A 12,603-nucleotide genomic window follows, 5' to 3' on the forward strand; every position below is an offset into this window, starting at 1 on the left:
ACAATAAACTTCTGATTATCCTATATTCTTTCATTTGAGTCCTTGAATTTTTTCTTTTTTGCATAATATTGCTCATGAAAGTAATGTTTAACAAAATAGAGAGCAAGAAAAAGGTGCTTAAAATGAAAAATTAAAATCAGTTTTATCTCCTGATTATCTGGTTGCCTCACAGCCTGTGCTAATGCATCTTTATTTGAGAGGGTATGTTATATCATATTTATTTGAGAGCAAATACATCATATTTAGAGAGAACAATGTTAAATATTTTAAACTGGAGGAAACTTAGCACACTTAATATTTGTTTATAGTTTAGTTTTAATTTGAGACATTTTCATGTTTGGTTTATTCAGTAGTCGATTTATGTACACAACAAAAAGAAATTTGCTATCATAATTAAAAATATAGGATATATGGCAATTGTACAAAAAAATCACTTGTAAGCATTTTAATATATTGACCTTTCCTTTATGTACGTTCTTATTTGTTGGTTTTTGGAATTGTCCATAAAATTTATTTAGCTATGTGTTCTGCGTCAATCAGTTCTTAAGTTTATTTAAAAAAAAAAAAAATTACAATTAAATAATAATAACAATAAAGAAATCTCTTAACGCGGTTTTTAAGAAGAAAACACGAAAATAAAAACTTACCTTTCCGTATGAATTGTGATAGAAAACCTATCCAGTATGTGCATTGTACTAGTTCCACGTAGCTGAGCGAATTTCCAGTTATCTTTCAGTCGACTAACTAGTACCTGGATATTGCTTAATTCTAAGGTGTACCTATCAAAAGATTGTTTTAATATGCTAACAAATATAATAAATTTAATTGGCTAAATAAATATAATGGGATTTAAAATGTAATAATTTCAAGTCAGAAAATAAAATTAACACATCTCCAAACAGAAAAAAAGTAATACATTCACAAAATGTTAAATAGGATTACTTCAGAGCATGGCAATTCTGGATTTGTTTTTATATTTATTCAATGTTTATTTAAATAATAAATAGAAGAAAGCATTTTTCTGTTTAACAACATTTAAAATAAACATTCAAAGAAATTTCCCAAGTATGTATCCCAGCAACAGATACAGGGCACTTATATTAAATAAATTTTGTATTTAACATAGTAACACATAGTCAACATAAAAATATATATAAAATATTCCTAATAGTAGATATTTTATGACTTAGAGTAACATTATCATAGGTTACCTAACTATGTGTTACTACAGTTTTCCTCTCATGTAAAGTAAAATTCAAATGTCCTCAAAAAATAATGTTAGTTGCATACTTCATAATTTTCTTTTTGCCTTGTTAAGAACAAAAGTTTTAAAAAGACAAAATAACAAAAACTGTATACCCACAGTCATTGTTCCTACTCAAATTCACACAAAAAAATTATCTGACTTTTCCGAGTATATCAGGTAAATTTCAATGAAAATCCAAATCAAATTTTATCTATATCATGCAATTTTGCATCAGAAAACGTTAATATTTTTATTCGTAATGCCAAGTATGAGATTTTGTCAGAAAAAAATCATTGAATGAGGATGGAAACATGTTAGTTTGACTAAAATGTGAAAATTTTACAACAAATAATTATAATAGATATTAGAATTATTTAACTTGAATATCTCAATAACTGATTACATTTACTGACAATTCTAAGATTAGTTATTTTCTAGACATGATATAAGAATTTAAAAGGTTATTTTGTACAAAATTGCAACTTTCCCTGACTATTCCCTGATTTTTGGAGTTAAAATAAAATTCCCTGGCAGGTTTTCCCTTTCCTGCCTGACCTGTGGGAGGCCTGCATAGTGTAGGTTTACAGTTTATTAATGCAAGTAGTAAAATAAAAATTTTTGTTGCAATTTCATTTATCAATTAGAAAACAGGTATTGGCTTAACAACTGATTTTTGCTTTTTTTTACAATAGCTGTGGAATATTTGTAATCACCATTAATTTTGTCGTGCAACATAAGTAACTCTACCCGTGGGAATACTACTAAAAAAGTTAAAGACAGGTAACTAAAAATAGTTACAGTTATAAGGCGTTTGCAACATTTTTTTAATGATCTAGTAGAAATTAATTGTAAAAGTAATCATGTTAATAGTTACTCATAAAAAACTTTAAAGATTATCATAAAAAGTAAAAAAAGAAGAAAAGTAACTCATGTTCTAAGAAAACTACAATTATCATCGTAGTTTTCAAAAAATAGGCTATTTTCAGGAAGTGACAACAAGAAAAAAAAATTTCAGAAATTTTAATTTCCTGTAGTAAGATAGAAGATAAAAAAAAAAATAAATAAATAAATAAAATAAACGTAACAGGTCTGCTTAATATTTAAAAAAAAAATCAAAAGTTTTTATAAAAGTAAGTAAGGAAATGATAACATCGTGTGGAAGAATTATTTGAGTAATAAACATGCTTAAATTAATAATTTTCATAAATAAATAAAAGTATTAGTCAGTCCTTAACTGCTTTACAAAGTAACAAAGTGAAAAAAAAATATTTTAAAACTAGTCTTTAAAAGGATTAGAATTAAGTATCAAAAGTGTCACTTTCTCACAGTGAGAGAATGAGAAAATTACATAATTTGCTTTTGAAGTTCATATCTATAAATGAGAATGAGTGTGACAGCTTAATTCCATTTCTATTTATACACTGAAAAACTTTCTCCGATTTACTGAAATTTTTGCAGTTTTTTCATAAGAACATAAGCATTGTTTTTACCCAAATAATGCCATAGATCTGAAACATTCTAAATCGCTATGAGTGACGGAATGACATGAATTATGAATTTCAAATTTTTGCTAAATAGAATTCCCAATTAAAGGACTAAAATTAATTTAACACAAAGAAACAATACTAAAAGTGTTAATTTTAAAAGATACATCTGAACAAGAAAATGATAGATATTTCAGTAAGAAATAAGTTTTTTTTCTTTTTTCTTTCTTTTTTTTTTTGTATTAGTAGGTGGTATAAGCTGTGAGTGAGGGAATAAGATTTTATGGATTTAAAAATTTATAAAAAAAATATTTATTTCAAATAATACTTCAAATTATAGATTGATCAAATAATTCATTCATTTTTCTGAAAAAATTGAAAAAGCCTTCATTCACATCCTTTTAGCCTATTCACAGAGAATTACCTATCAACTAAATGTCTTTTTTAACCATGATTAAAAATTAAGAAGTATTTATTAATATACCGTGAATTTATTTTTTTGTAATTGTTAAATAAAAATATGTAAATAAATACAATTGAGAAATAAAATAAAATCGACTTCAGAGTTACAGCTTCTTTCATTCAATAACAATAATAATAATTTAGATTAAGTATTTCAGAGCAGTATTGGAAAAACAAATATATTTACTTTTCATAAATATGTTCTTTCAGAGCCAGAGCATCTTTATGACTATCCATCAGTTCCTTTAACTTATTTGCTTTCTCAGCAAGTTCTATAAGTTCTTGGGGTGTAGAACAAGGAGTCAAGAAATCTTCTATTAAAAGAAAATAGCATATAAATAAATTAGAAACTAGCATTCAAAACTGAAACATTTATATTATGTTCGAAAAGTACAATTCAGGTAATTTCAGCTGTTAAAATCTCTAACAACTGTCTATATGTTGATCATATAATGATACACTCAGAATAATATTAATACTCAATATAAAAATAAAAATTTAAAGGTTTAAAAACTGATGGGCACAAAATTTTTTAACCAACACTGCACTTGTATAACATACTATTTGGGAAAAATTAGATTACTGTTTCTATGCTAAGTAGGGTTCATTTACAATTCTTCAGATGTAATTATTGAGAGAAAAAGATAGTACATATAATATTTCTTAGTTAAGTATTTTATATCTTTAAAAATTAGTGGGCTTCAGTTTTTTTTAACTTGAACAAATAGATTATATGTGATTGTTTTCACACAAAGCAGGCTTGATTTAATGTCTTTCAGAAGCATTTTATAGGAAGAAAAGACAATTCTATTAATTTGATTTACAGTTTTTATTTATTGGGAAAAAATAGATAATATGCAGATAATTGTTTCTAAATTAAGTAGGCTTTTTTTACAACCTTTTGAAAGCCATTAATAGGAATAAAAGATATTATTTGCGATTGTTTCTATGTTGAGTAGGCTTTGTTTATAATCCCTTATAATCAATTTAACTGTCTAAATTTAGAGATGAGAACATTTGCATAGTAGAAATGAAATTTAAATACACGAATAGCTAATTTCAGTTAAATTACATAGAATATGATTTTCTGTGATTTAAATAGTAAAGAACAAATATCATACTTCTTCTTTAGAAAAAAATCTTTGGTGTTAGCCATAAGCTCTTATAAAAGAAGTTTTAGCAAGTATGGGTAGAAAATATACTAAATTAGAAGAAGTATATGAAAAGCAGGTTGGTTAAATGTACAATGTGAAAAAAAAATAATAATCAAAACACCCTGATTCAGTTTTAATTTGATAATTGAATTTTCGCATACTGGAGACTTCATCTTATGGTTCAAGGGAGTGACCTCAAATATACAAACTAGATAGTGTAAACAATATCTTAAGTTGAAAAATCAGATGCTGAATAAACATGGCTTTTTCCGACAGATTTGGTTACTTGACCACCAAAATATAGGGAGTATACGCAATCTGGAAAATATGGTTCCAATAGTTTGGCAAGGAGAGAGGTTGAGAGTTTGAACCCCTTTACGTTAATGTAGCTTTTCGCATATTTTGTCATATCTAAAGAATTTTTTTAAAGGAATTGAAACTTTTTTGCACACCATTATAAAACTGGTTTATCTAAAGATAAATCTAAGCAAAAATATTTTTTTTCGTAATTAATTATTATTTTATTTAATAATTGTCTGAGCAGGAACTTGATGAAAACAAAAGACTTGAAAGAAAGAGGAATCCATTGCCTGAAACATGAATTTTTTTTTAAGCTGCAATGTAATTTTTTTACATTGTAGACAAAACAAAAATTTTCAACGTTTAATAAATAATAAAATATTTATGTTACTTTAAATCTTAGTTTCACATTATATGAAACATATTAGTTGTGTTTATAAGTTTCAATTGTAAAGAAAAGAAGACACAAATCAAAACAAGGATAAATAACTCTCTTGGTGTTATTTTCTCACTTTCACATTTTTAAATTCAAATACAGAAGAACAGTTTTTCAAGTTTCTTTAAATCCCCACGCATTTCATATTCTAATTAAGAACTATCAGAATTCAATTTACTAAATTATAATTAATACAAATTTAATGAAGAGCATCTTTAATTTTAAAAATATTTTTAAAAAAAATAATACATTCTTGAAAAACTAGTTACCCAATTTTTTTTCTTGAAAATGAATTTCAGTTTGAAAACTCAACTTTCAATTTCGTTTAAAAAAATAATCTAGTGCTAAAATCAATAAATAAATACTAATTTAGATATAAATCATTTCTTACCATCATCATCCATATCTTCAGAAATGGATGTTTCTTTACTAGATTCTTCTTTGCGTGCATTGAAAAAGTGCAATTTTCCCAGGTCAAAGACAACCTTTAAAGAAAACAAAATTTAGTTCTTCAGAAAAAACTACTACAATAGCTAATGAAAAAATTACATAATTTTAAAAGTTAAGGGCTTTCTCTATGCAACCATGTGAAAACAGTCCTTAATTTTATGGGGGTAAACCACAATATTATATGTATATCTAAAGCAGTGGTTACCAAATTTTTTTCGCTCTGGAACTCTAAATGATTGATCATCTTTCGGGGGGGGGGAGAACCTCGAGACTCATTTAATAAATTTATAAATACAGTGCAGAACCCATTATCCGGAAATCAGAAAACCGGAAAACCAAAAAACCGGAACGAAATTCAATAAATTTTCTCGAAGTTTTTAAAAAAAAAAAATTTTTTTTCCTCATAAGATTTTACGATTTTTCTTTCTTGTTTTAATTACCATCATTTTGGAAATAATCATTAGTGTATTACTTCATCGTTTTTTCTTATTTTTGAAATTATTTCCAATTTTTTTTATTTTTAGTTTGGTTTAACTATAAAAAAACGGCTTTTTGTAGTTATTCAGAAATCCGGAAAAATCAGTTATCCGGAATAGCGATGCTCCCGACCGTTCCGGATAATCGATTCCCTACTGTATATAAAAACAGTTAATGATTAAAATTTTAAAATATTTAATGAATAAAAAAAAGTCATTTTTCTATCATATCAATACTATTATGTCCCACAGTTAGCTAGTCGCACAATAAACGCTGAGAATGGTCATTAGAAATGTATACCATATATTTTTTTTGGTTGAATTTGGTTATTTTTAATTTCATTCAAAATACTAATAAAAGTTTTCATAAATGGTCTTTATTTATTCAACGTTTTGTTATTAGAATTTTTCTAATTTGGCTTTTCTTTCTTCACAAGCATTTTAAGCAAATAATTTCCCAAAAATTACAAAAATGCTAAATAAATAATGGGTAATTAATTGGATATAAATTTAGTTACAGGTTTCGAAGATCATAAATGATAATAAAAAAAAAAGTCTTAACTCTTGGACCTCTGTGATCCTTCCACTAAACACCAATTAGGAACCGCTGATCTAAAAAGTCAGTATCTTTGAAGAGTTGTGAGGAAAAAAAACGATTTTACAGGTATGTATGAAAACTTTGTACAGCTATTGACTTTTAAAACGAAAAAATGTAATTTTTATTCATAAATATAGTAATTTCAACAAATCATTACGAGCATTTGCTCATTCAATTAGGAGCATTTGCTCAGCTTTTTTTCAGTTATTTTAAAAAGTGACAAATAATTAATTTTTCTTCGAAATCTCTATAAATTAAAAGAATGAAGTTAATTTGTATACGTAATATTTCACACAAATTACAAACTAGAAAGACACAAAGATAATGATTTTAAGAAAATACATCAGTTCCCTACCACAGAAGAATTACTATCCAGAATGTCAATTGGAATTATAATTTGAGGTGCAGATATTGCCAGTTCAACAATCCATCCTTTAGAATAAATCTAAAGAAATATATAAAACAAAATCATATATGTGTATACATATAGAATATTATGAATTTAAATCAGTGCAGAATTAAATAAGAATATTGAATAGTCCATATTTTTGTAAATGAGTACAGGATTTTTTGAACTGTTATTAAAGTGGGATTTCAGTTTTATGCATTATGGGCATGAAAAGAAACTAGCAAAAACAAAAAATATTATTGACAATTAGCATCCTAAACAACGAGAACCTTTGTTGTGAAAATCTGACTTTCAGTGTAGTTCAGAACCTCTCTTTTTTATATTAAAAATAAATAAAATTATATAAATAGATTTAAAAAAAATGAGAAAAACTAAATTATAGAATTTTTGCTATATTAATCACATATGACATTTTTTTAAATTTATTTCACCTTTAATGTTTTATTGAAATTCACCAATACACTATAATATTTGTAGACATTATATTGAAATACTAATTCTCTAGAACAAATAAATAAAAATAGTTGTATGTCACAAAGTTTTTGAAAAATACAGATGTAAACAAATCTAGTGCTTTCACCACAGTATTTTCAGAAAGAAAATTGAGATGTCTACATGCCTCTCCACTTTAAATTTTATAGACTAAAAATGTCCTTTTTCTTTACGAAATTGTCTTTTTACTGCCACAGACATCATATAGTACTTATTTTTATTCATTTACTTTATTTCCTTCACTTTTATTCTCTTACTAGTATATAGTCAGTTTTGTATGACATATAAGTTTGGACAAACTTTTGAGGAGGAGACTTAAACTGGATGGACTATATTCAGAAATATAGAACAACAGTTGCTTTGACTAATTTTGGTACTCACAGTTTTATCCTCTCCTTCTAAAATCTGATCCCATTTGTGCTGCAACTCAGCTTTTGTTTGTTCTTTTAAAGTTTCATACCTGGCACGTGCAGCAGCTGTAATTTTAAGTTCACTTAATGAAAATTCCTTTGATGATTTACCATGCTGAAGACAAAAGAAATCTGTAATACTCTTTAATATCAAAGGATTGTAAACAACATCTAAAGCTCTAGTAGTAACATTCAACCTAAAGAAAAATTCAAATAAATTTTATTACAAGTAAATACGATCAGGAAAAAGTGCTGTTTATAAAATACTATTTCTTTTCAAAATATGGTTAAATCATATTATGCCTGTTTATATATTTTTAATGCAAATAGGACAAAATTTATAAAGTTTTGTAAATATAGATCACAGACAAGAGTTAGAAAATCATGACATTTTCTACTTTATTAGTTAACTAGCTCAACCCCAATTTAGTAGGAGAAAAAAAAGCTTAAAAATTATTCTTTTTTTAATTGAAACTACACAATCATGAATATAACAGTAAAACGTATGAAAGCACTGTTAAATTTTTTAATTAGTTTATTAATTTAATTTTCTTCTTAATTTTAATTGTTACAATACAACTAAATTAACTAATTAGGCATTAAAAATTATGCTTTTGCTTACAAAGGTCGACATTTGATTGACACGATTTATCAACCAAGCAATTTTCTTGATGCGTTGGCTCTTAAGTACATTATTACTTTATTTTTTATTATAATATTAATCACTGCTGACTTAACATTATCAATGTTCATAGATAAATATTTTCATTGCAAAATAAACATAGGGTCTCAGAGAGCTTTTCTCAGAATCTATTAAACACCAGTAAAACACTGAATCTATTACATTTTACTTATCATTACATTTAAATATTTGACATAAAAAAAATAAACAAATATTAATGAACTTGCAAACTCCAAATTAAGCTTGTTTTAGATCAATTATAGCTATAAAGTTACAAACATCACTGATGTTATTTTTTAAATGCTGAAAAAAATAAAGGTCAGAAGTTAAACGTTTAACAATGCTTAATCTTATAATTATGCTGAATATTTATTTAATAATCAAATTATTAATTTTGACAATTTTCTGTTAGACTTTAGATTCGATCAAATAATTAAAATACATTAACTTATTTTAATGAAATGTAACTAGGCAGAAAAAAATATATTATGCTGAAAACAAACATTTTTTTGTAAAATATGAATTAAAAATTGAAAACCAAAAGAAATCATGAGGGAAAAAAATAAAGATAAATGTATAACTGAAATTAAAAGAACTAATAGAGTTTACTGCATCATACCTATGGTCAGCATGGGCAATGAAAGGCTTTTTTTCATAGCTCAATTCAAACAAATAATTACTTGAAGGATCTTCATCTTCTGATTTTTGGTTTAAAAATGAAGGTAATGAGAAAACTTTGACTTCAGGCGATTTAGAGTACATAAAACTTACATCCTAGAGGAGGAGATGAAAAATAGATATTTTAAATATTTAAAAACATGCAATAAACAAAGTGATGCTTACATATCAATTTTTATAATCTATAAAAAAAATAGTAAAATGATATCTATAGGTCTTACGCTAGCATATTTCTTTCTTAAATAATCAAAAGTACTTTGAAATTAAACAAAGAGGTTTTGTAATCATTTGAACTCTAAAAAAAATTTAAACAAAGTTAAAAGCAATATTACAATATTAAAATTTTTGTACTTATAATTTTTAACACAGAAATACATTAGAAAATTCTTTTCTTTAAACCTGAAAAGTTTAACCTACAAAACCAGCCTTTTAATAGTTAAACCATTTTTGAACTATCTGCATTATTTATGTGCCCAACACATATTTTCAGTTTTCCTACATTCTATTTTTTAATACAAAATAGGCATTATAATAGTTCAAACCTGGCTAATTCACTTTTGATTAATAACAAAAAAGAAACATAAAATGTATGATTATATGATTGTTAATCATCAGTAATGTCCACTGAAGTAAAGCAATTTAGTGAAATTCAATTTAGTTGATTATCATCCAATTATCAGTTGTATCAAACTAAATGAAATTAACTAAAGTGTCTTAAAACTAATTTTTTCACATATTTCATTTTGGATATAAACTTTTTATTTCATTGCTTTCAAAGATTGGTGAGGAAAAAAATTAGGAAGAAAATGAAGTTCACAGTGCAAGGAACTGTACACAAAGGTCCAATTGAAATGAGAAAATACAAATTGATGAAAATGCTTAAAAATGATGTTCTCCACAATATTTCTTGATGAATTCATTTCAATTTGAAAAATGAATAAAGACACATATAATATTGCACATTGCCTCTAAATAGTGAATATGTGATCTTTATACCTTTTTTAATAATTGAAAAGCAATTCCTTTGCTGAAATGCATCCAAGTATTAAGATATATTACAACTGATTTGTCCATTTGTGTTACGTGTGTTTTGGCATGGTAATTTAAAAGCATAAAAGTGGTGTTTTATGCATATTTGTGATACAAAATGAGAAACAAGCAATAATGTTAAAAATTTTAAAAATCATTTTTCAGCTAATTAGCTACTCGAGCCATTAAGATTGAGACCTAGAACGTGAAAACCTGATCACTACATCAAAAGTTATTCATTGTGTCCATTTTTTTTTGCCGCACTGTACATCTCTAACATATGTATATTTAAAATACAAAGGTCCTGCAAAATTTACAATTATTAAGTGAACAAAACTTATAAATGACATTATTATGAATGATAATTAAATGTAAAAAATATGGTTAGGTAAAGTTGTTACAAATTAGTTACAGAAGAATAAAAGTGAAAACCTACTCGATTTTGTGGTGCAATTATATGTGGAAAATGAGGATCAGTATTGATTCTGTCATGTAAGTATAATGCTCCAAGTTTGATTTCAAAAAGAAAAGATCCAGTTCTGGGCCTTGTTTCTAATTTTGTTGATACATCTGAAAATTCTAATTCCATAATTGATTTAGTATGTTTGTGTTTCTTGTGCCCTTGTTTGAATGGAAATTCACTCTGAAGAAGGATGACTGATCCTTGAGAAAGGGAAAAATTTAGCTGAGCAAACACTGTGTCTCTTTTGAGAAGTGAGTCATTATCAGCACTGTCTAGTACATCCAATATTTCTTCCTCTGCAAAAAAAATTTAGAGGTGAGAAAAAACTTAGGATTACTCTAATGTAGAGGTTGCATATAAAATAATGAAAGGTCAGCGATGACTTTGAAAGTTATGGGTTTCCATATTTTTGGGTATCTTTTTATCAAAAGCGAGTTTCTATTTATAATACGAATCTATACACAGTCCTATTTATCCATCTATTAATATTCAAATTCATAATTATTCTATCTATTAACAGACAAAACAAGTAGATATATTTGAACAATCAACGCTTTTAATGACGACTGATCAAACATCTGCATCAAGGAAAAGCAACAAAGTAATTTGATACTCAGAATATTCAAATTTTCTTCAGCCACAAATAAAAAACAAATGAAAAGAATTTACACTATATATTTAGTGTAAATTCCTTTCATTTGTTTTTTATATATAGATTTTTTATGTGTATAAATATATATATAGAGAGAGAGATTTTAAAATTCGTTAAAATTTTACCTACATAATCCTTGTAGTAAGTTTTTTTACTACTTCTGAAGAATTATGCACCCTAAAGACGAATCATAACTTTTCGGGTTCTGTCTATGATTTTTGGCACATTTGACGCATAATAGCATGTAAGAGGAGTCACTGAGAGGTGTTTAGAGATCCACAATGTGTGATTTATAAGGCATGATGTTAAAAAAAACTGCACAGATGCTTAGCAGATTGTGTAATTTCAATTTCCAAAAAAAAAAAAGAAAAAAAAAGAAATTTTTTGGTGAAATTTAAAATTGTAAGCATAATGTAGGTTATAAATAAATAAATATTTGTTCACTAAAATCATAAATTACAACTTTTATATTTATGGAAAGCAAAATTTATTATCTGTAAAAGTGGTTCAATCTGAATGCCATTCTGGTGTAAACACATTTGAAACACAAAATTATCCCTATCAATAATGCTGCATTAAATGTTTTTTAATTGAAATCACACACTCAGCAGAGCATGCATGTCAATTCTTTTAGCTACAATCCATTTAATACATCAAATGTGAAGATTTAAACACCTTATACATTTCCTTGTGCACCCTATATATAGACCCTACACTTTTTAAGGGGTCAGCCTTACCTGAGTCTTATCTGAAATAAAAGAATATTTAACCTTTCTTTTTATAAGAAACAATAATTATAAGTATAAAAATCTATCACTATTTTAGTATAACCCTAACCCCTTTAATAACGCTAACTGCAAAAAAAGATACAATAGAAAAAGTTGAAGAATCTCACCTAAATGGCTCTTCAATTCATCCTCTGCAGACTTACATATGGTTTCAGATTTTACTTCACTAGCAGCCAGTGAAGCAGAATCTGCAGCAGGTCCTGAATACCATCCTCCCCAGGAAGGAAACATCCACTGAAGGAAACCTTTACCTTTTGACTCGTCATCACTTATCTAAAAGAATCAAACACTTCTGCCATTAATAAGATATCAAAAATTCTAAATTGCACAATCTTTATATATTTTTGAAATCATTATATCAATCATCCTTATATATATATATATATATATATAT

At 26.2% G+C, this 12,603-nt stretch overlaps 1 protein-coding gene across 1 annotated transcript in view; it reads right to left on the reverse strand.

Moving 5' to 3' along the window:
* The window catches only part of Vps13D (vacuolar protein sorting 13D), a 64,768-nt gene that overhangs the window by 28,184 nt on the left and 23,981 nt on the right, over nucleotides 1–12,603 (reverse strand). Inside the window, exons 13-20 of the mRNA XM_087151620.1 lie at nucleotides 12,317–12,482; nucleotides 10,743–11,065; nucleotides 9,219–9,373; nucleotides 7,889–8,114; nucleotides 6,962–7,051; nucleotides 5,474–5,567; nucleotides 3,380–3,506; nucleotides 648–779 (exon numbers count right to left, since the gene is read on the reverse strand). Of these exons, the coding sequence (XP_087007746.1) occupies nucleotides 648–779; nucleotides 3,380–3,506; nucleotides 5,474–5,567; nucleotides 6,962–7,051; nucleotides 7,889–8,114; nucleotides 9,219–9,373; nucleotides 10,743–11,065; nucleotides 12,317–12,482 (1,313 nt within the window). The remainder of the gene's footprint in view (nucleotides 1–647; nucleotides 780–3,379; nucleotides 3,507–5,473; nucleotides 5,568–6,961; nucleotides 7,052–7,888; nucleotides 8,115–9,218; nucleotides 9,374–10,742; nucleotides 11,066–12,316; nucleotides 12,483–12,603) is intronic.

This window comes from Parasteatoda tepidariorum, chromosome 9, assembly GCF_982258835.1.
Source record: "Parasteatoda tepidariorum strain Cologne lab strain chromosome 9, Ptep-v5.0, whole genome shotgun sequence".
NCBI lineage: Eukaryota > Metazoa > Arthropoda > Arachnida > Araneae > Theridiidae > Parasteatoda > Parasteatoda tepidariorum.